The 23,084-nt window shown below is 50.0% G+C and overlaps 1 protein-coding gene across 5 annotated transcripts in view; it reads left to right on the forward strand.

Annotated features, from left to right (window-relative positions):
- TBL1X (transducin beta like 1 X-linked) overlaps positions 1-23,084 on the forward strand; it is a 200,259-nt gene that overhangs the window by 157,209 nt on the left and 19,966 nt on the right. For all 5 annotated transcript variants that reach the window (XM_074359139.1, XM_074359141.1, XM_074359142.1 and 2 more), the window contains 6 exons: positions 13,700-13,845; positions 18,842-19,106; positions 20,691-20,823; positions 21,194-21,335; positions 22,058-22,121; positions 22,235-22,332. In XM_074359139.1, the coding sequence (XP_074215240.1) occupies positions 13,700-13,845; positions 18,842-19,106; positions 20,691-20,823; positions 21,194-21,335; positions 22,058-22,121; positions 22,235-22,332 (848 nt within the window). The remainder of the gene's footprint in view (positions 1-13,699; positions 13,846-18,841; positions 19,107-20,690; positions 20,824-21,193; positions 21,336-22,057; positions 22,122-22,234; positions 22,333-23,084) is intronic.

Here is a 23,084-nt window from a genome sequence, read left to right on the forward strand (position 1 = left end):
TCTAAAAATATTTTTGACTGCAGTGGCTCTTTTACATTGCTAATGTGTGGCCCTGTTTAAAAAAGAGAATTTTTATGAAATGGTAGAGTTAGGCATTTCTCTGAGGTAATGGAAGCCTTTGCTTTAGCAATAATAAAGGGAAACAGTTCCATCAAATAATAAGGAAGACCTGCATCGTCTGTCCATATGACCAGAGGATGAATGTACCTTTAAAATCATGTGAAACAGTAACGTCTCCTGTCTAAATGTTTCGGGGAGAGAGAAGCAGTGCCTCTGTGGTGGTGTGTCGGTGGTCCCCAAGGCCACCCTCCGGCTCTGTGAGTTGCTGGAAGGATTCACAGGGCTTGGTAACTTATACTCTGAGTTGATGACAACACAGAGGTACAGATTATAAAAGTCCTGCGTGGTGACTACTTGTAACAGTAGTGTGTTCTATACTTGCAGGTTGCTAAGAGAGTAAATCTGAAAAATGTTCCCACTCAAGTAAACAAAGGTTAACTGTGAGAGGTGACGGCTGTGTTAACTAAGCTTATTATGTAACCCTTTCACAGTGTGTGTGCGTGTATTGAATCATCACAACGTGCGCCTTAAATTTATACAGTGTTATATGTCAGTTACATATCAATAAATCCGGGGTGGGGGAGACACAGATTGAAACCAGCCGAGGGAGAAGGTGTGTGGGGCGCAGTCCAGGAGAAAGCGGGTGTCCCCTCCCAGTGGGCATTCTCCCAGCAGCACGCACGGTGACACGGGCAGGGCTGCTCACCACCGAGCTCTGCTGCCCAGGTTTTTATCGGAGGTCATCCACGTGGGCTGCGGCACCTGCCGAGGGGGAAAGAAGGAGAACCTGGCTGTCCGTCCGTACCACCTTGGTCCAGGCCAGGCGTGAGCCTGCTTTGTGGGTGCATGTCTCTCATTTGTGCATTTGTCTGTGCATTTACATCACGTGTTAAAAATCACTCTAAGAAAATGTAGGGGGTGGTAAGTCACTGGAGAACCTGATCCCTGTGTCTTGCATACAGAAAAGAATAAAACACCCCCCTAGACAGCTTTGTGGGATCCGCAGTCCACACTTCTCCACCAGTGAAGCATGCCCACTTCCCTTTGCTGTGGGACTCGCTGCATCACAAACCTTCTTGTAGTGGTGCTAGTTGCCAGTGAATTCCTCTCCATTCAGAAAGAGTGTTTCCCTAAACCGTTCCTCGGGTTGGATGGTAACCACCCAGAGTAGGGAAATGGGATCGCAGAGAAGTGGCTCTTCCCACGTCCCAGGTGTTCACAGCCATCCCGCTTCCCAGCCCACTTTTCTCCTGCAGTCTTTTCTAAGTTAACCATTCTCATTTTTGTGTGTGTAAAAGCTCAGATTCAAGATCTGCCATTCTTGTCCCAGAGGGGAAAAAAGCAATTAGAATGAAATCACTTGAAAATCACTTGATTGTTTCTAAGTTACAGTTGTTTAAATATGTATATTGCTCAATATAGCCAAACAGTTTCATTGGAATTAACATCAGAAAAAGGTCAGATTCTATTGAAGATGCCCTTAAGGCTTGTTATAGTATTGTTTCCTTGTTTAAAACTTGGTGATGAGATGAAAAAAGTCTAAGATGGTTCACATTTCCTTTTTTAGCTAAGATGAAATAGCCACTTCCCAAGGTGCCTGTTTCCAAAGTTCATACACCGTTACATTTCAGATCTGCCTGCTCTGAAATTGTAATGCGACCTTAAAAGTGTCCGGCTTTGCTATGTTTTATTTCCTGCCAACTTCAATCCCCTTTCTTCCTTCCAGACGGAAGAGCGAGTCATCTGGACTGTCAGACACAACACTGTCCTTTTCCTCCCAAGTTTCTGAATGTTGCCTTAACAGTGCCTCCTCCACCCACTCCTTAAATGCCGTTGTCCCCAAGGTGACGTCCTTTCCTTTCCCCCACATATCTGTGTCTGCAGCCAGCATGCTGCTCCCTCTGCCGGTCTAGGTGTCCATCCCCAGCCTCTCCATCCACACCCAGTCTGGCTGTCCACCTCCAGCCTCTGCATTGCCTTCCATTCTGCTATTTTGGATGCAAGCCTCCTGGGCATTCTTTCTCTAATACAGTTAATCCCACACTTACTACCATCGCCATTGCCCGACCACTGTCCCTTGCCTCCAAAGAAAAGCTCCCTCTGCCCCATAATCTCATCCTGGGTTAGTGTAAAAACCTCAGAATCACCTTCAGATATTTCTTGTCCGCAGTCTCTTTCCTTCCACCTCCATCTTCAGTCCCCTCCTCCTCATGCCTCCATCAGCCAGGCACTCCCGGTGTCAGGTCAGTGTTACTTCTGTGTCATGGTCACTGCCTTGCTATGATGACAGTAGCTCCCATTTATTGAGCACTTGCTGTGTGTGCCAGGTGTGACTCTTAAGTACGTGACCAATGAGACGATTTCCCCTCAGAAGTACATCACTTCTCCATCATTTATGGGTGAGAAACACAGACATTGAGAAGGTACTGACTTGCTCAAGTCACACGGGCCATCTGGCTCGAGAATCTTCCCCTTAAGTGACTTTCCTTGACTCTTTATGTGGTGAAATTGTTGATTTATTTTCCAGCATTAAACCCTGCATTCCTGGAATAAACCCCATTTGGCCCAGACATTTTTCTTTTTATATTGCTGATTTCCAGTTTGCTAATTCTGTGTTTGGTATATTCGCATTTCTTTTACCAAGAGAATCTGGGCTGTGATGTTCCTTTTTGAATGTCCTCATCAGGTTTGGATATTAGGGTTATACTGGCCTCATAAAACAAGTCGTGGAACCAAAGACTGCATTCCTAAGACCTCTTGGCCCCGTCTCCCAGTTTAGGTCCCTCCCTTAGATTAGGGTGGAGGAATCTTCCTGTAAAAGATTGTAAATTTTTTAGTCTCTGTCACAGCTAGTCACTTCTGTCCTGGCAGCACAGAAGTAGCCATTGAAAATACGTAGATAAATGAGAGTAGCTGTGTTTCAATAAAACTTTATTTATAAACACAGGCAAGGGGCCAGGTTTGGCCCACAGGATATAGTTTGCAGACTCCCGTCTGAGACTGTTGATAGAATGCAGGAGTTTCTCCCCCACCAGGGAATCTAGAGCCTAGTGTGTGTGTAGTGAGTGTTCATTACTTCCTTGTCCTTCGAAATCTTCTGTAGCCCTCCCTGGTCTATACGTGTATTTCCCATTCTCAGTTCTTTTGTACCATCTGCATAATTTTTGCTGTGTTTGCATACACCCAGAAGTATGTTGTTAATATTTACTAACAATTTCCCTTAAATTGAAGCAGTTACTTTTTCCTAAATTTTCAAATATACCTATGAATTGTATTTGCATGATGTACGTGGAAACAAATAATTGTTAGATTTTAAAACATTTGTCCCCGTGTGACCTAACTTATTTTAGGTAAGATAAACTTATTTCAGAGTTGATGTGCACGAATAGAGCCATTGTCACCACTTTCAGTTCTATGAAAGTCTCAGGATGCTTTTCCGTTGGGTGGTGGCACTGCCCTAGGTGCTGGGGGTGGAAGGACAGATGACAGGGGGAGGTCTTCCCCCCACCTAGGGCGCAGGACAGATACTTAAAGAGGCGTGTGTCTCAGGGGTTGAAAGGTACAAGGTTGGAGGTGTTCGCAAAGGAGCACAGGAAAGGTGCGGAGAGGAAGAATGTTTGAGCTAGAATGTTTCAGTCAAAGGAGGAAGAAGAGCCTTTCAAGCAAAATCTGGAGTCTGAGTTAATGCCATGAGGCTCGGCAACACCTGGCGTGTTCAGGGAGGAGGCACCATCTTCGTGAGAGGGACAAGGGCCACAGGGCAGGAGGGAAGAGGAGAAAGTTCCAGAACATTGAGTTGGCAGCAGATGAACACCAGGTTGTCAGATGGGAAGCCATTGGTTAGGTTTTGAAAGTAAAGCTGGAGGTCATGGGAGTTAAGGATGATGTATCTGCTCAGTGAAAATTGAGAAACAATCAAGATGCTGGCTATTGAGACCTGTTAGGAGCCAGGGGAAGTGCTTAGATTGTGTGAGGTGAGAAAGAACATGGATACAAAGTTCTAGGACCACAAGACTTACACCTTAAAAATTAATTTGCATAGGGAAAATGGCCTGGGAGAGATCCCGGGGGAGAACAGCAGCTGGGTCAGCATACAGTGATGTGACTTACTTCCTCTGTCCTCCAATTTGCTTTCTTTGCTTGTCACCAAGTCATATGTTAAATTTTTTATTATAGTCTTCAATGGTGCTGTCCTTTGTAAATGACTGGTTTGGCATTCACACTTCTCTTTGCCCATTAACAAACGTCGAATCCAAATTTTGTGAGGGTTCAAAGCTGTTGGGGCAATGGTGCCAGAAGGAACCAGCTCCAAGCCTTGCTTCTCTGAGTGTAGAAGCCGGAGCTGAGTTCTCAGTGAGCATTTCAAGGAAAGCAGCCTCCCTCCCCGGCGGGGCGGGGCGTGGCCTCACCCCCAGCCAGTACTGGCCCGGGAGGAAGTAGCGACCTTCGTTTATAACCTGACTAATGCTCTCTCCTCCTGGATGCCTCCCATGTTTAGGGGGTATTAAAAGTCTTGGCGGGGCCCGCGGTCTGCAACAGTCAGCGGCCCGAGCTGTACTCAGCTGCCACCCCCAGGGTCCAGGCCAGATGTTACAAGTGAAACCCTGTTTTAACGAGGCCCTTCTGGTATTTCTTTTGGGCGCCATCCAAGGCAGTTCCATTTTACACTAAATTCCATGTTACAGCAGGTCAGCAGGAACAGGTCTGCAGCACACAAAGCCGCCCTCCCTGCACTCAGTTTTCTGCGGTGAAATGTCAGAGAACTAGGACAGAAGGTGAGGGCTGGGACTGGAGGATTTGTTTTTTTTTCAGATAAACACATTGAAATATAAAGTTGATATGAATGTGCACAGTGATGTGGACTGCCAAATAGAAAAAACTCAGCATGTTTGTGCCTTTGACCACGGTTGCACCTAGAGGTTATGGTTATGAATTGCTTCTCAGACCATAAATGTGAGTCTCTGGTGAGACTAATCTATCATTTCCAAAAAGAAGACGTGAAGCGATAATAAGTTAGCCCCCAAAGATGAGGGTGTGATTTCTTATCCTCCCGCCTTTTCTGTTTACAGCCCTTAACTCCGTGTGTGTGTGTTTGTGTGTGTGTGTGTATGTTCCTGTCTGAGTCATTTGACCCAGCTACCACTTCGCCGCCCTTGGCCCCTCTCCCATCTTTATTTTTATCAGTCCCCTCCCCGCCCCCACTGCCTGAGTCACCCTGTTCCCCCCACCCCACCCCAAGACAGAGGCGGGCTGCTTCCCAGGCAGCCGAGGTTCTGTCGCAGAAAACTATGATCCAGGAAGTACTGATAGCGGGGAGGCTCTGCTGACTCCGCCGGGTACAGGGATGCTACAGACACAAGGAAGTGCTGCGTACAAATCAGCAGTCCACAGTTGCACTTCCAGAATGACTCCATTGTAAAGCCCTTTCTCTGCAGCCAGTTGGATGTTGACGAGTGGGTGACCAGTGGCTGATTGGCACTCATTAGTCATAGGGCTGCACCAAGGGCCAGAGCTGTTGACCTCTCTCTCTCACAAGGCAGCTTCCGAGGGTGCGTGAAAATTGTACTACAGACCTCCCAACCACAGCTTCTAATGTGTGTGTTTTCACTTCCTGTCCAATAGGGGACATCCCGGCCTTGGCACTCCCCCTTCCTGTATTCATAAAGGCATGGTCTCGGTTCCTTTCTCTCTGTTTCTCGGCGTTCTGGTCCCTGCCTGTGATGAGGTTTCTGGTGGCCCTGGTGGCATGGCACGGCTGGCCCCTTCCCGCGGGGAATTGTGCTAGATTCTTCTTTCAGCGGCCTTAATCTCCGTGTCATCGCTCACTCACCTCCATAAATTAAAGTCCTGTGGGTTTGGTTGGGACAGTGAGCTCATTTTCTCCTCTCCAAAGAGTCTTAGAATGGAAAGGGGTGAAGGGGGCCTTGGGGATCATCTAATTCTGCATGTTCCTTAGTCAAGAAAAGAAGGCAGGGAAGCAAGTGAAGGCAGGCCCCAGCCTCGGAGCGCCTCTCTCTGTAAGTAGAACGAAACTGCACCAAATTCCTCCATCGCCGCACCTGATTTTGTTTGCGGTCTCTGGTTCCTAACATAGCCCTCTTTATACAGTTCATCTTTGTTTGCCTCTCTCATATTGAAAGCATTCGGCCTAGTTTTCGCAGTGCAGACCTTTTTTGCAGCTTACTTTGTTGAAATTGAAATACAAATGGTGTTACTGATTAGATCATTTTCTTCCTCTTTTTTTAAAAGGATGCCACTTTGAATCATTTAGAGGTTTCTGAACACATTTCATTTGTGTGTGCCCTCGGAGAAATCACTGAACTGCTCTGTGACTCGGTTTCCCCATCTTTAATAGGGATTTATCGAGACATTAACTTGAGTTTTTGCCAACTCTCTAAGCTAATTCATGAAAAGGGCTGATACACATAAGTAAGAACTTAATACCACTGCCTTTATTAATTCTTATTATTGTCAAATCATGTGATGGCTTTTTAATTCAGGTGTACACATACAGCCAAGAACCCTCTTTGGTGTTTTGAGACTCCCTTATGTGACTGTCATCTTTGTCTAAAAGCTGTTTTCCTTCTGTTGTGCTGTTCTACCTAAATCGTTGTTGTCCTTCTCCTGAAAGGCTTGTATTCTGAAAATAATGAGGACTCGGTTTTTCTCAGTTTCTTACCACCCTCGTTTCCATCAGCCTCCCCAGTGTCTCCCAGCCCTTTCTCAAATCTGCCTTGAGCCCCAGCCGCTGTACTGAGGTGGCTGCTCCTTGTTATAAAGTGAATGCACATGGGCCTCCTGCCTTCAAGGAGCGTCAGCCTTCTTGGGAGCTGGGAGATGGACCGGAATGAGGAGAAGGCTGCCCGTGGCACAAGATACAAGGCATGGGTGGGGGAGCGCTGCCGGGGTGGGGGTGGGTGGGGGCTCGAAGCAGAGAGCAGTCAGGGTCAACGACGGCTTCTGCGGAGGAGGGAGGCCGGCTGCGGCCATGGTGACTCGGGAGGCTCAGCGGCGGTGGAGGGTACTGAGCACAGGGTTCCTCGGCCTCACACTGCTCACGTTCTGGACCGGACCGCTCTTTGGCTTAGAGAGCGGCCCTGTGCCCTGTAGCTGCCAGCAGCATCCTTGGGCTCTCCCTGTTGAGCGCCAGCAGCACCTGCGTACACACCCCCGGGGACAGGAGAGTATTTCCGGACCCTGCTGAAAGCTCCCTCCACCCCCGGCGGGCAGAATCGCCCTCGCTCGAGAACCACGAACCACTGCTCTAGACCAGGAGCCCAGAACAGAAGCAGAGTCGTCCTGTGGGAAAGCAGGCGTGTGCTTCTAGCTGAGGCCCTGGGGAGGCAGGGAGAGATGGCCCCAGCTACGGACAGGGCGGGCAGGGGCTTCGGGACCGTGCTCGGGCCAGAGGTCTGGCCCTGGATGGAGGCTCATCACTGCTCTTGAGAAGAAGGGAAAGTACTAGGTTCCTTGTGGCGCGTCCGCGAGGTTACTGCGACAGTTCTGTGTCCCCCCGATGGCCCCTGGACGGCTTGTCCACTGCCGCACACAGAGGGAGCTGTCACTGAGCACCAGCCACCGCTGCTCCAGTGCTGCTGTCTGAGCAGAGCACTGTGTCAGGGCCTCGGGCCGCTGTGACAGAGCAGCGCGGGCCACGGGGAGCCCACACGCTGGTTTCTCGGGTCCCGAGGCCAAGGTGCCCACGGTGCCGGCGCGGTCCGTGGGGCCGCCGGAAGGCCGAGAAGGTGTTACGGGAGGAAAGTTACATTTACTCCTACCAATATAACTGTGAACTGAATTTTTGCTCATGTTAAGGGTACAGGCTGAGAACCGTTGAAATCAGCGTACAGACCCTCCTATAGTAGCAAATACTGGCCACGGTGTGGTTCAGGAATGGCCGTCTTTCCCAGGCAGCCCCACACAGTAAGAGGGGATATAGGAGCTCCGGGGTGTCTTTTCTATAAGGGCACTAACCTCATTCCTGAGGACTCCGCCCTCGTGGCCTCCTCACCTTCCAAAGGGCCCCACCTCCTAGTACTGTCACATTGGTGGTTAAGATTTCAACAGGAATTTGGGGGAGACAAACAGTCCATAGCAGAAAGAAATGAAAGGAGGCACCTGAGAGGCCATGACGCTTGTTTGTGTGTGTGTGATTGTGTTTGCGTGTACACATGAATATGTATATATATAAAATCAGGCCGGCACACTTTCCCTGTAAAGCAGCAGATAGTAAGTATCTTTGGCTTTGTGGTCTGTACTGTCTCTGTTGCAGCTCCTCACCTCTGCCATCGTAGTGTGAAAGGAGCCATACATAATATATCAACTCACGGGTGCGGCTGTGTTCCAGTAAAGTTTATTTACAGACACAGGCAGTGTGGCCCTCAGCTTGCCTGTCTCTGGTCTAGACAATTTTCGTATCCTGCCCATTGGCTTTGGACAGCTGCCCATATTCCAGGAGTCCACTAAATAATAAAGTTTCTGCATTTAATGCCTCCAGTTGGTGCCCTTGGTATTTGCTCTGGCTGAAGGTGTAGAGACACCGGCCCAGCTGCCCGAGCATTACGTGTCTGCTTTTCTCCGCCGAGTAAGCAGTGCTTCTGAGGGCTAGCGAGTGATCGTTCAGCAGGGTTTGCTGATGAGTCAGGCCGACATTAACTGGGCAGGATGGTTCACTGCACAGCTCGAATGGTTTGTGAAGCTGTTTGTGAAAGGGGTGTGGTTTGGTGGTTTTGCAGGAAACACGGAGTGTGTACTTGGTTTGTCTTAAATCTGTTTTTATTGCCGGTTGGACGAGGCACCTTCCTGCACACTCTGTTTTCCTCCCTCACGGGACGGGAGCACCTTTCATCCCAAATGGAAGGGACTTCACTCTGACGATCTTCCCGTGCTTTATGTAAAATGTAGTGCTTGCTTTCAGCCTCTCCCAGTTTATCATGATTATACCCTTTTCTGCTCAGAGGTATTTTCACTTCGTCTGGTTATCCCTCCATTGCTGGGTGTTGTCTGGATGCTGTGACTTGATTCTCGATGGCAGCAGTCCACTCATGCTGTTTATAAATCTGGCAGAAATGGGAGTAGTGTAGACGTGTGGATTGTGTCCTGGGGGTGTGGTTCCTCTAGGTCACTGGTTCCCTACCAGGGCAGGGTCAGGCGGGCTGTATCTGCAGACAGTTTTGGTTGTCACGACTAGGAGGAGGCTTTCTGCTGACATCCAGTGGGTGGAGACCAGGGGTGCTGTTGAACATCTGCAGTGCACGGGACAGCCCCCCACAGCAAAGGATGCCCGGGCCCAGACGTCAGTTGTGCTGCTGCTGAGAAACCCTGTGCTCAGGAGGTTCACCAGGGGCCCCTCCTACCAAGCAGGAGGCAGGTCTGCCGGCTTCAGCAGTCGCTCCGGGCTGGCCAGGCGGTAGACACCAGCGGACACTCACACTGAGCCCTCACACGGGTCTTCCATCAAGGTACCAGCAAGCTCTTGATTCTGCTCTTTTTTACCAACTTCCACACCTGCCATTGACCCTGTTCTGAGTATCTCCATCTCTGTCACTGACATTCTGTTCTTCGTTCCCACCCGTGTCCTGCTGGGCAGAAGAAGAGGTGCATGGAAAGCTGAGGGGAAACCAAAGAGGCGTAGGGCACGGAAGTCACAGCACTCCGGCAACCTGCGATGCCCGTGCTCACCGCCCTGGGGTCCCACTGGGAGGGCTGGGGCGCCGGTGCTGGTGGAGGCCGGGCCAGCCCCAGTAGAGACTCCTGCCTGGAGATGCCAGTCTTCCGAGATGGCACCTTGGCACCTGGCAGGGCTGCAGCCCCGTGGTCTAATAGGAAGTGCTCAAGCAGGCCTCCCATCCAGAGTCTGTGGACCCTTCCCCCTGTTCCACCGTGAATGAACTGGGAAGAACCTTAGCGACCGTCTCATCCAGTGTCCTTGTCGCATGTACAAGGCAACATGAAAAGGGACGTTTCCACTAGCTCGTGCTCTTCTCTCCAGATGGAAGAGTGTCTGCGTCCTGCCGCGCTCGCCTCTGCTTCTCCCTTCAGGTCCTGGAGGTCCTACTCACCCCTACACCGTAGGAGGGGACACGGAGGCCCAGCCCCCACGTGCCAGAGCGAGCAGGAAACCCAGCGCTCCTGACGCCGTGTCTGCCTGGCCCTCTGACTTGCCGTGACCAAATCAGGCCAGCCAGCAATCGAGGAGAAAGTCTTAAAGACAAATGGACTGAAAACAACCGTTGATTTAGAGGCCACACATAGGTCCTACCAAAGAAATGCAACTAATGTAAATTTAAGCCAGGAGGAAGACTTCTTTCAGCAGTGACGTGGAACACTGCAGCGAGGGTTTATGAAGATACGTAGTTTCCGTCTCCGTTTACTGTCGTCTCCAATAGTGGACCCAGGTGTTCATCAGACGTTCACGGTCAAAGTTCCCGTGTGGAGCTTTATCCTGCTTAGTCATCATTTTGCTTCCGTCAGGGGACATCATCCCAGCAGGCTGTTTTCAGCCCTTTTTTACAGAAGCCTCAGGCTCCCACACCCCCGTTCATCTTCACTGCTCCATCCCCTTCTTCCGACCATCCTTCACTGAATACTGTCATCGGCGTGTTCTAGAAACGGGATCCACATGAAGAGCAGTAGCACGTGCAGAGAGAAAGTTCTGCAACCAAACTATATACTCGGCCCAGATAAAGACAGACATCAGGAACATTCTCAAGTCTCGGGTGAGAAGTGGGTTTGCACCCTGTTCTCTGCACGTTGCCTGGGCTGCATCTGGGGCAGCTGCTGCTGATTAAAGTCGCCGGGGGTCCAGCTGGGAACAGAGCTGGCATCCACCCAGGGAATTTCAGGCTTTTGGTTCCTGTGCTTGTGGCTTTTAGAGTCAGTAAGGTTAGAAGGTGAATCTTGGAATCACACAGTCCAGAGTCGAGACTGTAGTTCAGCTCTCATCACGTCTGTGAACCTTAGACAGGTTGTTTCATTTCTCCCACATGTGCCCTTCTTGCGTATAAAACAATACCACCACTTGGGCCAGCTACTGTGAAGACTGAGATCATGGACACAAAGCATTCAGGTTTGGTTAAAGGTGGTAATGTGGTCAGAATCTGCTGTGTCTCGTGTGCCTTCACTAGCGTTTCTATGGCCGGGTGCTGCTTGAAGGGTGAGTAGTGAATTCGTAGAATATACTGCTGTAGATTGAATTTTTTATCTCCCCGCCCATACATAACGTTGAAACGTAGTCCCCGCTGTGGTATTTTGAGGTGGAGCCTGTAGGAGGTGATGAGGTCATGAGGGTGGGACCTTCACGAATGAAATTGGTGCCCTTATAAAAGAGGTCCCAGAGAGCTCCCCCGCCCCTTCCTCTACGTGAGGTCACAACTGTGTACCAGGACATGGACTCTGACCAGACCCTGAATTTGCCAGCACCTGGATCTTGGACTTCCCAGACTCCAGAGCTATGAGAAATAAATGTCTGTTCCTTTTACCATCCAGTCTGTGGTATGTTGGTATAGCAGCCCGAATGGACTAAGACAGACACAAAAAGCTTGACTCTCATCCATAGGTGCTCCATTGGTCCCTGAGATATATTTGCCAGGAGCCCCGGTCAGCAGTCAAAGCTGTGCGCTGGTGGAACACTCAGTAGAACTTTCTAGGTGGAGTTTGATGGTGGGCTCAGAGCGGTGTCCCACTGCCCAAGGTTGGAGCTAGTGACTGGGGTCTGTCAGTTACCCTCAAGAGATCGCAGCACCTGGTTGGTCAAAGGGAAAGAGGAGCTCGAGGGAATGACTGCAGAGGGTTACATGAATTTGGAGCAAGTTCTAGGAGTGTCACTTGGCCAAGGCACCATGTAAGGGCTGGCTCGGGTTATTTTAATTACTACTACTGCAGTGGATGTGGTCCTGCACTAGACCTTACGAAGGTACCAGGAGGATAAGAAATGGCTCTCGGTCCAGGGTTCTTTCCCATCAGCTGATGGAGACACAAATTTAGAAAAGGCGAGTGGCGCTGTCAGCCACAAAGTGATGAATTCTTAGGAGAGAGAGAGAAACCACTGTGGCCCAGAGTGTGTTTGTAGGCAGGGGTCCATGAGGTGGGTGGGGGGCGGTGATCAGGCCAAGAACCCATTTGGTCCTGCTCCATCCGTTAACCTGCAATTTTTCTAGTCTACACCTTGCCGGAAACAGTGATAAAGGCTTAGAGGTGACATGTTGTGTGGGGTGGCAGAGACCCAGGGAACAGAGTCATTGGTAACACAGGGGTGGTTGCTGTCTTCTGGAGGAGTGGGTAGGGGACAGGAAGGCAGAGAGAGAGGAAAGAAGTTAGAAGGAAAAGATGAGGCCGATAGTAAAGGGCCTTTGCTCACCTCCTTCAGAGAGCAGGAGCAGAGGGGCCCTGTGGGGAAGGGAGCCTCCAGGCGGCTCTCCTGTGCAATCTAATTTAGGTGGTTACAGTTTTGTGAAGACATTTACAGAAATCAATAGCCGTTATGATACTGCTCTTGAAAGAAATATCAATCAACTGCATATTTTCTATACTTTTAATAATCAGACCATAAGCATGAACAGGAGAGGCTGAGGAGGAGGGAGTGGGGAGAGAGAAGGGTGGAGACTGCAGACAGAAATCTCGGTGGAGGAACATTCCCATCTGGTGAGCGTTTCGTTTATTGCAAAGTCTGGTTGTATTTGGATAATGAAAGGCAGGAGCACCAAGGATGATGAATCTGGTGGAAGCCAGGCCCAGCTGGCCTCCCTGTTCAGCTGATGGAGGTGGTGTCCTAGGAATGGGAGTGTGGGAGGCTGTGTGCAGGCCCCAGAGGCAGGGAGACCCCCGTGACCCCCCAAGCACGCAGGATGAGCCGGTGTTGACGGGAAGGTGCTCATAGCCGAGATACCTTGGGAGCAGGATTCCCAGGACCCCCACATGCGAGGGTTGACAGAGCAGAAGGGAACTCTGCCTCGGAACAACCTCTTCCCCAACTCAGACCCCTAGAGCCTTCTGCCCTGCCACCTTCTTTGTGCAGTCACCATCCTGACTTTCCTCCCCACGTGTTCATCCAAGCGGCTCCATCCACACCTTGTCTGCGAGCACACAGACATCTGTCTTGCCAAGTGTTATCACCAGCTTCTACAGAAACGGCTGATGGGGGTGGAGGCGGTGTGGGCGGGGGAGGGGAGCCAGCACATCTTAGCCAAAGGGAAATTCCCAGTTTTTCTGTAAGACGACTCAAGTCCACACCGGTGGGTCCAGAACAGCCTCTTTTTCCTGGCCCAGTTGGTGGTGAGGTTCATTTGCCATGAGGACTGGGAGCGGAGCACAGATAGACACAGCGGAAGGAGCAGTGGAGTCCGATTTCTGTAACAGAAATGTGTAACCATGGCAGATCCGGCCTCTGTTTTTCTTTCAGTAACAATGAAAGGGCTCCACCTTTACAGCTGTTCTTCGGTCCCGTGCAAGCACAGGTTTCCCTCTCTCTGCCTGACCCTGCCCGCGACACCCCACGTCAGCAGCCCAGCGTCCACAGCCTCTTCCCGCCCCAATAAGTAGGCACGTCTGAAATCAGCGCGGTGTCGCCTTTGCTTAGTGGCTGTGCCTTCCGCCCGTCAGCCCAGGCCTCACGGACCCTGGCGCCCCTGTCTTGCTGCAGGTTTTTCCCACTCGGCGTTCACATTCGGTATCGAGAGCCACATCAGCCAGTCCAACATCAACGGGACGCTAGTGCCACCGGCTGCCCTCATCTCCATCCTGCAGAAGGGCCTGCAGTATGTGGAGGCCGAGATCAGCATCAACGAGGTATGCGCGGACGCCCGGGAGACGGGGCGGAGCTGGGGAAACGCATCCAACCCTAGCGCGCAGTTCCTTACCCGCAGCCGCGGGGAGGGCTTTTTATCCCTTCGCGTTAGTACTTGGTTGGGTTAGGGGCTGCGGCTCCTACGCTGCCCCTGGAGCGAGCTTCCAAGGCCCTTTAGACGGTGGTGCTGCTGTATCCATGCGCAGCGTGGCTGGTTGTCGACTGATCCTCTCAATATCACAATACACTGCCCAGTCTGAAACACGCGCCGCAAATTTTCAACTGCTTTATACAGTCGTCCCCAGGTATCCTCCGTAGATTGGTTCCAGGACCTACCATGGATACCAAAATTCGTAGTGCTCAGGTCCTATACGCGGCATCCCGTTCCCGCGAATTTTGCAGCCGCGGGTTCTGCATCCGCGGGTTCTGCAACCGCGGATTCTACCAACGGTGGATGGTAAACACAATTGTTTACGTATTGAAAAAAATCCACGGATCGTGCATGTCCTGCCGTTCAAATTCATGTGGTTCCAGGCAGGCACGGGCCTTGCACGTGCACAGAAAATGCCCTTCCTTCTTGTTTTCTTTGAGCAGTTCAGTTGAAGAGGGGACCCCGGCCCAAAACATTTGCGTAGCATCTAATATATTTCCCGTAATCCCCACATACGGCACAATAGAGAATCGGGGAGATGAAATGGGGCCTGTTGTTAAAGAGGATTTCAAGGGATGGTTTGTTATCGCGTCCATAGCAGACCTGCTGGAACAATCATCATAAATTTAAGTCCCTCCAGTTTGTGTACATATCCTGCCTCTTTGTAGATTGGGGCACAGTGAGTATTGGGCCAATTTTACACCAGTTTGTAAATGAGTTATTTTGGTTTAAAACAGTTTGCCTCACCCCCCTCTGCTTTGCTCTTGGGATTCTCCTGTAAAGATGCCCAGGGCTTCCTGTGACTGCTGCGGCCCTCCTAGCATCTCTGTCAGTCCGTCTCATTTTTGCCGCACTTCCCCCCCTCTTTTTCTGCGCCTCATTTCTCCCGCCTCGGTCAGGCTCGCTTGCCCGACCCAGCTTCCCCAAATCCCCTTACAGTCAGTCCTGCACAGCTGACGCTGTTGGATGCCCATGTGTTCCTCTTTGCCACCAAATGTTCCAGGGTCACAGGCTCCTGCAGCTGACCCTCCCAAGGTCCCATCACCCTAGGACACATCTCCCTGAATCTTTCTACCGTTTTCTTCCATCCTCCCTTCCTTTGAACTGACCTCATCCTTTTAAGCCTGCCTTGTTTGTTCCATTTAACTCCGCTTTCTCTTTAGCTTTTAAAACTACAGAAGTAATGGGTTTTGTTACCTGTGTTTTGTCACGTGGGTTCCTCTGTTGTTTTCCAAAACCCGTTTAAACACCGTGTGTCTGCCTATCCTGTACTTTTTAAAAAAGTGTTAGCTGCATAGTCTTCTTTAACTGAAATATAGTCAGTTTACAATGTGTTAATTTCTGGTGTACAGCACAGTGATTCAGTTACACATATAAATGTATTCCTTTTCATATTCTTTTTTCAGTATAGGCTATTACAAAGTATTGAATACAGTTCCTTGTCCTATACAGTAGGACCTTGCTGTCCATCTATTCTACATATAGTAGTATCTGCAAATTTCAAACTCCCAATTTATCCCTCCACCCACTCCTTCCCCCTTTGGTAACCATAAATTTGTTTTCTATGTCAGTGAGTCTATTTCTGTTTTGTAAACAAGTTCATTTGCCTCATTTTTTTAGATTCCAAATGTAAGTGATATCATACAGTATTTTCCTTTCTCTTTCTGGCTTCACTTAGTATGACAGTCTTCAGGTCCATGCACATGACATTATTTTATTCTTTTTTATGGCTGAATAGTATTTTAATGTGTGTGTATAGTATAAAATAATAATAGTATAAAGTATATTATACACACACAAACACACAGTATAACTTCTTTATCCAGTCCTCTGTTGATGGACACGTAGGTTGTTTCCATGTCTTGGCTATTGAAAATAGTGCTGCTACAACCATTGGAGTGCATGTATCTCTTTGAATTAGAGTTTCCTCCAGATATGCCCAGGAATAGGATTGCTGGATCATAGGGTAAGTCTATTTTTAGTTTTTTAAGGATTCTTCACACTGTTTTTCATAATGGCTGCACCAAACTACATTCCCACCAACAGGGTAGGGGGATTACCTTTTATCCACACCCTCTCCAGCATTTATCATTTGTGGACTTTTGAATGATGGTCATTCTGACTGGTGTGAGGTGATACCTCATTGTAATTTTGATTTGCATTTCTCTGATAATTAGCAATATTGAGCATTTTTTCATGTGCCTGTTGGCCATTTGTATGTCTTCATTGGAGAAATGTTTATTTTAAGTCTCCTGCCTATTTTTGATTTGATTGTTTTCTGGGTTTTGGGGGTTTTTTGTTGTTATTGAGTTGTATGAGCTGTCTGTATATTCTGGAAATTAAGCATCATTTGCAAATATTTTCTCCCATTCCATAGGTTGTCTTTTTGTTTTGTTTAATACAAAAGCTGTGTGAAAGCTTGTAAGTTTAATTAGGTCCTGTTTGCTTATTTTTGCTTTTATTTCTGTTGCCTTGATAGGCTGCCCTAGGAGAACGCTGCTAAGATTTATGTCGGAGAATGTTTTGCCTGCGTTTTATTCTAGGAGGTTAAAGGTGTCTTGTGTTTAGGTCTTTAAGCAGTTTTGAGGTTATTTGTGTGTATGGTGTGAGGGAATGTACTGACTTCATTTATTTATATGCAGCTGTTCAACTTCCCCAACACCACTTGGGAAAGAGACTGACTTTTCTCTGTTGTATCTTCTTGCTTCCTTTGTCTAATATTAATTGACCATCGGTATAGGAGTTCATTTCTGGGCTCTCGGTTCTGTTCCATTGATCTGTATGTCTGCTTTTGTGCCAACACCATGCTGTTTTGAGTACTGTAGCTCTGTAGTACAGTCTGAATTCTGGGAGGGTTTTTCCTCCAGTTTTGTTCATTTTCTTCACTGTTGCTTTGGCAATTCTGGGTCTTCTGTGATTCCATATAAATTTTAGGATTATTTGTTCTAGGTCTGTGAAAGATGTCCTGGGTAATTTGATAGGGATTGCATTTAATCTGTAAGTTACTTTGGGGAGTATGGCCATTTTAACTATTAATTCTTCCAATCCAGGAGCATGGGACATCTTTCCATTTCTTTAAATCATCTTTAATTTCCTTACTCAATGTTTTATATTTCTCAGCATATAAGTCTTTCACCTCCTCAGTCAGGGTTTTTCCTAAGTATTTTATTTTTTTGATGTGATTTTAAAAGAGGTTTTGCTTTTACTTTCCTTATCTGATATTTTCCTGTGCTCTTTCTTGCCTGACGACAGGCAGTCTCCTCTTTCCTTTTCTTACATTGGATGCCCAGGATCTTCCACTGGCTCCTTGAGGCCCCAGCTAGTCTTTTTTGGCAAAACAAACAAGCGTGAGATAGGAGTACAGGACCCCGGAGGCCCCACCAGCTCGGATGCTGCGACTGAATTTCCCTGCCCCTACCCTAGTGTCCATGTCTTTCATCTGCTGAGATTCCCCCATACCTTCTCTCCCTTGGCAATTCAAAATGCAGTATGTCCAGAGACGAATGAAAGATTGTCTCATTTGTCACCTGGGTTTCCAGTTGTTAAACTGAGGTGTGCTTTTAGAGTTTAAACCAGGAGTGTTTTATTACTCTGGGCAGTTAGTACCTTTTGTGAAATCGTCATTCACTTGGGGCATGAGTATATGAAGAAGAGAAGTGACGTAGAAGCTGGCTGGCCAGTCGGTCAACATTGGCCACTCTGTGGCCAGAACTGGGTGGCTGACCAGGTGCCTGGCTACACTTTCCCTCGTTCAGTATTGTTTCCTTATTTTCAAATATTGTAAAGTAACCAGTAGTCAACTGGGGTGAGGTTTCATTTAGAAATTGTGTAGCTGAAACTCATACCTTCAGTTCTTCCTAATTTATGAGGAAATGTGCAGAAACGCTTTGCACGTCCAGCAGTCACAACTGAAAGGCGCTGAGGTTCATGTGACTAGTATTTGGAGCACTTTCTAAGGAAAGATCTCTCTCCTGTGTTTTCAAATGTGTATGGTAATTTTTTCATGGTAGATGGAAACCAGAGACACAAAGGAGGTTCAAAAAGTAGGTATTGGAAGAAGACAGTGCTGCTGTTAGCAGATCACGGCTGAGTTAGTGAACACCCTGAGCCCAGGAAGGCAATTCAGACGGCTGTGAATATGTACTGTATTAGCTCAGGTGGACAGATGTATTAGGAATCAGATCCTCAGTGGTGCAGGAATCTGTAATTCACACCTGAGGCCTCCAGAGAGCCACCTCTGTCACTTAGGCGGGGACTAGTTGCACACTGTCCTAGCGTCTGGGCAGGGTTTCGCACCCTCGGCACTCTTGATCTTTGAGGGCCAGGTGAGTCGTTGCTGTGGGGCCGTCCTGAGCACTGAAGGATGTTGAGCAGGATCCCTGCTCTCTGCCCACCGCATGGCAGCAGCACCTCCCCAATGTGACAACCGAAATGGCTCCAGACTTTGCTCACTGTCCCCTAAGGGGGTAAAATCCCCCCCACCCCACCCCTTTTTGCAAACTGCTGCGTCAGGGGTAGCCCTCTTCCCATGACAGGACCTGAAAGGGCTCAGGTGTCCCTGACGCTAGGATTCGGGTTGGTCAGTTTCGGGAACTTCGGGCCTCCCGCTGACGCAGCAGTGACACCAGTCCTCCGGGGATGCGGCCCTCGCCCGCCGCACCCACTCTGCCCGCCGGGAGTCCTTGCGTGTCTCGGGTCCCCGGGCAGGCCGAGCCTCCTCCGCAGCCCCGCACCTCCCGGGCGCCCGCGTTTCTGCCCGGGCCCTGCGCCTGTCTTGCCGGAGGGCAGAGCCCTGACGGGCCGGCGCTGTGCCCGAGCTGACGCCTGCGCCCGGGCTTTGTCCCCAGGACGGCACGGTGTTCGACGGCCGCCCCATAGAGTCCCTGTCCCTGATCGACGCGGTGATGCCCGACGTGGTGCAGACGCGGCAGCAGGCGTTCCGGGAGAAGCTGGCGCAGCAGCAGGCCAGTGCGGCGGCCGCGGCGGCGGCGGCGGCGGCGGCAGCGGCCCCCCCGGCGGCCCCGGCGGCCCCGGCCGCGGTTTCCCAGCAGAACCCACCAAAGAACGGCGAGGCCGCAGTCAACGGCGAGGAGAACGGAGCGCACGCGATGAGTGAGTGCCAGCCGGGCTCGCAGCCCTGACGGCCCCTAGGCTCGGAATCGCGGCAGGGCTTCCCGCGCTGGTTTCCATGCAAGTCCTCAGACAGGGTGCAGTTTGCTGTGCGCCCTCAACTTGAGGAAATCGTGCTGCTCTGAGAACTCGTGTGGTGTAGAAGGCAGTTGTCTCCCCTGTGATCACTGCCCGCATAAAGAGTTGTGTGTGTGGAGGCCCGTGCGCCGGCCTCCGGCCTCCGGGACAGATTCTGGAGTAGCTGACGCTGGGAGCTCACGGTCACTGAGAGGGCACCGGCCCCAGGCCGCGGGTGCCTTCTTGTGCGGGGGTTGCAAAGGCCAGGAGGTTAGTTCCTGTTAGGTAGTTGCCGCCAAGTGTGTGACCAGTAAGTCAGAGAGCCTGGACTTTTACGGGAGAAGCTGACTGCACTTTGACCTGCTGCTTATAAATGCAGAGACTGCTCTGGGGTCTAAGTTCAAAGAGTGCTTGTGTGTGTGTGTGTGTGTGCGTGTGTGTGTCTGTGTGTGTGCGCACACGCACATGCATTATGCACGCGTGTGTCCTTCCTTATTTGAAAATCATTTTGGGGGGAAGGTACAGCTCAGGGGTAGAGTGCCTACTTAGCATGCACAAGGTCCTGGGTTCAATCTTCAGTACCTCCACTGAAAGAAAGAAATAAATAAACCTAATTCCACGCCCCCCCCCCAAAAAGGAGGTATACAGTGCTGTATGTCAATTACATCTCAATAAAACTGGAAGGGAAAAAGTGATTAAAAAGTAAAAATAAATAAAAATATTTTTAAAAGAAAAAGAAAAATCATTTCCCTCCAAGAGCAGCGGCGCAGCCTGACCTGACGACGAGCTCAAGGAACGCGTTCTTTTAGTCCATCTGGGGCCAGAGACGAGGTCCAGCACTGAGCGTGAAGCCCATGCGGGCTGTACCGGCGCTGGTATTACAGGATGACCTCAAGGCCGTCTGCCTACGGTCAGATGGAAGACCGCCCACCCACGGGTCTCACAGTCACTATTAACGCGGTCCACAGTGACAGGGCAGGGAAAGAAGAAGGAAGTACGTGGCTTGTCCCCATATGTCTTTTATGGGCTGCCCTCTCCCATGAGATACAACCCTCAAGATTATGAAAATAAACTGGGATAAAATAAATGTCTTTGTTTTGTTGCTCTTCCACCCCAGAAAGTAATTGTAATTGGGGGTCTTCAAAAAAATCTATATAACCTCAGAAAGGTGCTTCCAGATAAAACATCTTGTCCTGTCAAGAGGAGGAACGTTTGGGCCCTTCTCAGGGGCCAGCTGACTGTTGTCATTTCTGTCCAGTCTTGTTCTGGGGGATATTAGCAACTAGCCTGGCCCTAGAATACCTGTTTTTATTCCTCTGTCAAATTTTGGAGACTGTAAACAAATGTTACATACTTACTAAATTACACAAAAGCCATGATTTAGTACAAGCTTCAGAGGCGACAGGATTAGTGTGGAAAAGGCAGGTGTTTCTAAAACTACCATCAGCCCTGGGGATGAGTTTCTCTGGTGTCTGTCAGCCCTGCCTCTTTTCCCATTTCCCACAACAGATAATCATTCGAAACCAATGGAAATAGACGGAGACGTGGAGATTCCACCCAACAAAGCCACAGTCCTTCGGGGACACGAGTCTGAGGTGTTCATTTGTGCCTGGAACCCTGTCAGTGATCTCCTGGCGTCCGGGTAAGGATGTCAGGCAGGGCGTGCCCCAGGGTCTGGGCGTCTGCGTTCTGACTCTTGGGACATGCACTCCCTTCCTGCTGGGTGTGCCGTCTCCCCAGTGTGTGCGGACCAAGGCTTGGCGCACTCCGGGTACCCCAGGCTGAGGAAGAGTCTTCAGTCCTAGCCGTTTTCTCAGTGGGGTGGGGAGCAATGCAGAGACATTCAGCATTACTAAACTCCCATCAGGAGGGGAAACCCGCAGGGAGTGAGCGGTATTACAAAGACCAAGGGCCTCATGCCCAGGATGCCTGGTGTAGCCAGACGGCGGGGAGCAGTGGGCTTTGCTCGCACTGGACACGGAGGCTGATCGCTGTGTGTGTTCCTTGTGCAGATCCGGAGATTCGACAGCGAGGATATGGAACCTGAATGAAAACAGCACCGGGGGCTCCACCCAGCTCGTGCTGAGGCACTGTATACGGGAAGGGGGCCACGACGTCCCCAGCAATAAAGACGTGACCTCGCTGGACTGGAACGTAAGCCTCTGCCGCCACCCAGACGCTTTAATTCACATCAGTAAAATCCACCAGCGGCCTCGGCGAGGGCTGCATGGGGGAGTTGAGCCGGGCAGGCAGATGCAGGGAAGGGGCAGGCCTGTGCCACCCCCAGGGCTCTGGGCTCCTTAGCAGACTGTGGGCGTTGGGCAGACAGCAGCTGGGTTTGCAGGGTGGGTCTGCTGGTGTCACCCGGGGAGGCTGCTCTGCTGACGTCTTGTGCCGTGGGGCCAAGGGAAGATGACCTTCCACCTGGACATCTCAGCACCGGTGTCTGTGTGTGAGACACTCGGCATTTCAGCTTCTCTGACCTTTTCTCTTTCTCTCTGTCATGTTTCTGCACATCCTGTCACTTCATCACCAGTGCCACTCTTATCTATTTGTAAATATTTTTAAAAGCTCACCCAAGTCTCCAAAAGTCTCACGATACTTTTTTTTTGGATGTCATCAAGTGGTGAGTGGTGGTCCCGTGTTTCCCCTGCCCCCTCGTCTCCTTGATGGGATTACTGGGGAGCCTGTTCTGTCTTACATTTTAGTTGAAGAGCCGTGTGAGCTAAAGTAGTCCCCCGTGACTGATGAGTGTCTTAAGTGGGAACTGGTTACCGACATCAGGCTGCTCTAGCCCTGGGATGCTGGGAGATGCCCCCCTTTTCAGGTCTGCCTCCACTGAGCTGTGTCTGTTGCTATTTCTCTCTGGCCCACAGAGTGACGGGACACTGTTGGCTACAGGGTCATATGATGGTTTTGCAAGAATATGGACGGAAGACGGTAAGTCCTGCCTTCCCCATGTTGGGGTCGGCGAAGAGGTGCTTTGCTGTGCAGTCATCCCATGGGCAGACTTGGACGTCAGCATGCTGCCGTGCTTTGTTTTTCACATGCAGGTAACCTGGCCAGCACCTTAGGCCAACATAAAGGCCCCATCTTCGCCTTGAAGTGGAACAAGAAGGGGAATTACATTTTGAGTGCCGGCGTAGACAAAGTGAGTGAGTGCTTAAAATACGTCCCTGCGGTCTGTACATGTTTACTTGTGTTTAATCTCAGATAACATCAGGGTTTCTTTGAATTCTGAGAATTCTGCCTCCCCTTAAGAAATCAGAAGGACCTGTGTAGGTTTTGTTTGTTTCTGTGGTTCTGATCTGACTGTTCACTTGTAACACATCATCTCTTAATGTGCCGTGGACTGGTCTGCAGACTGACACGTAAACCTTTCCCCCTCCCTTTTATTTTGAGGTTTAGTTCAGTGATAGAAGAAATCCCCAGGCTGCATTTATCCAGGGTTTGAAGAAGCCCGCCTGCATGGGTTGTAAACTTTCCCCTGCCGAGTGATTTTGTGAACACACACCGTTTCCTCTCACCAGGCTTCTGTTTCCTAGTTTGATGACCGGTTGCTTCCCACTGTAGACGGCAGGTTTCCCTGAGAGCAGGAGCAGGTAGACACATATGCAAGTGGTCCTGCCCACGATGGCCCGCAGAGCAAATGTACAGTGTGCTTTGTTCCTGGTGGGGCTGCCTGGTGGATGTGATGACGCGAAGTCCGGTGGCTGTCAACACCCAGATGCATCTAGAAGCCGTTATGGGGTGACAGAGCACAAGATGACCTCAGGAGGGGTAGATAGCATCCTGGCTCTGAGCAATTAATCCAGCAGGTCTCACCCTGTCCCAGTTTCTGTTTCCTCGGCTGCCAAGAGACAGGAATCGTGACCCTCAAAGAATATTGCATGAATGGTTGTG

Source organism: Camelus bactrianus, chromosome X (genome assembly GCF_048773025.1).
Source record: "Camelus bactrianus isolate YW-2024 breed Bactrian camel chromosome X, ASM4877302v1, whole genome shotgun sequence".
NCBI lineage: Eukaryota > Metazoa > Chordata > Mammalia > Artiodactyla > Camelidae > Camelus > Camelus bactrianus.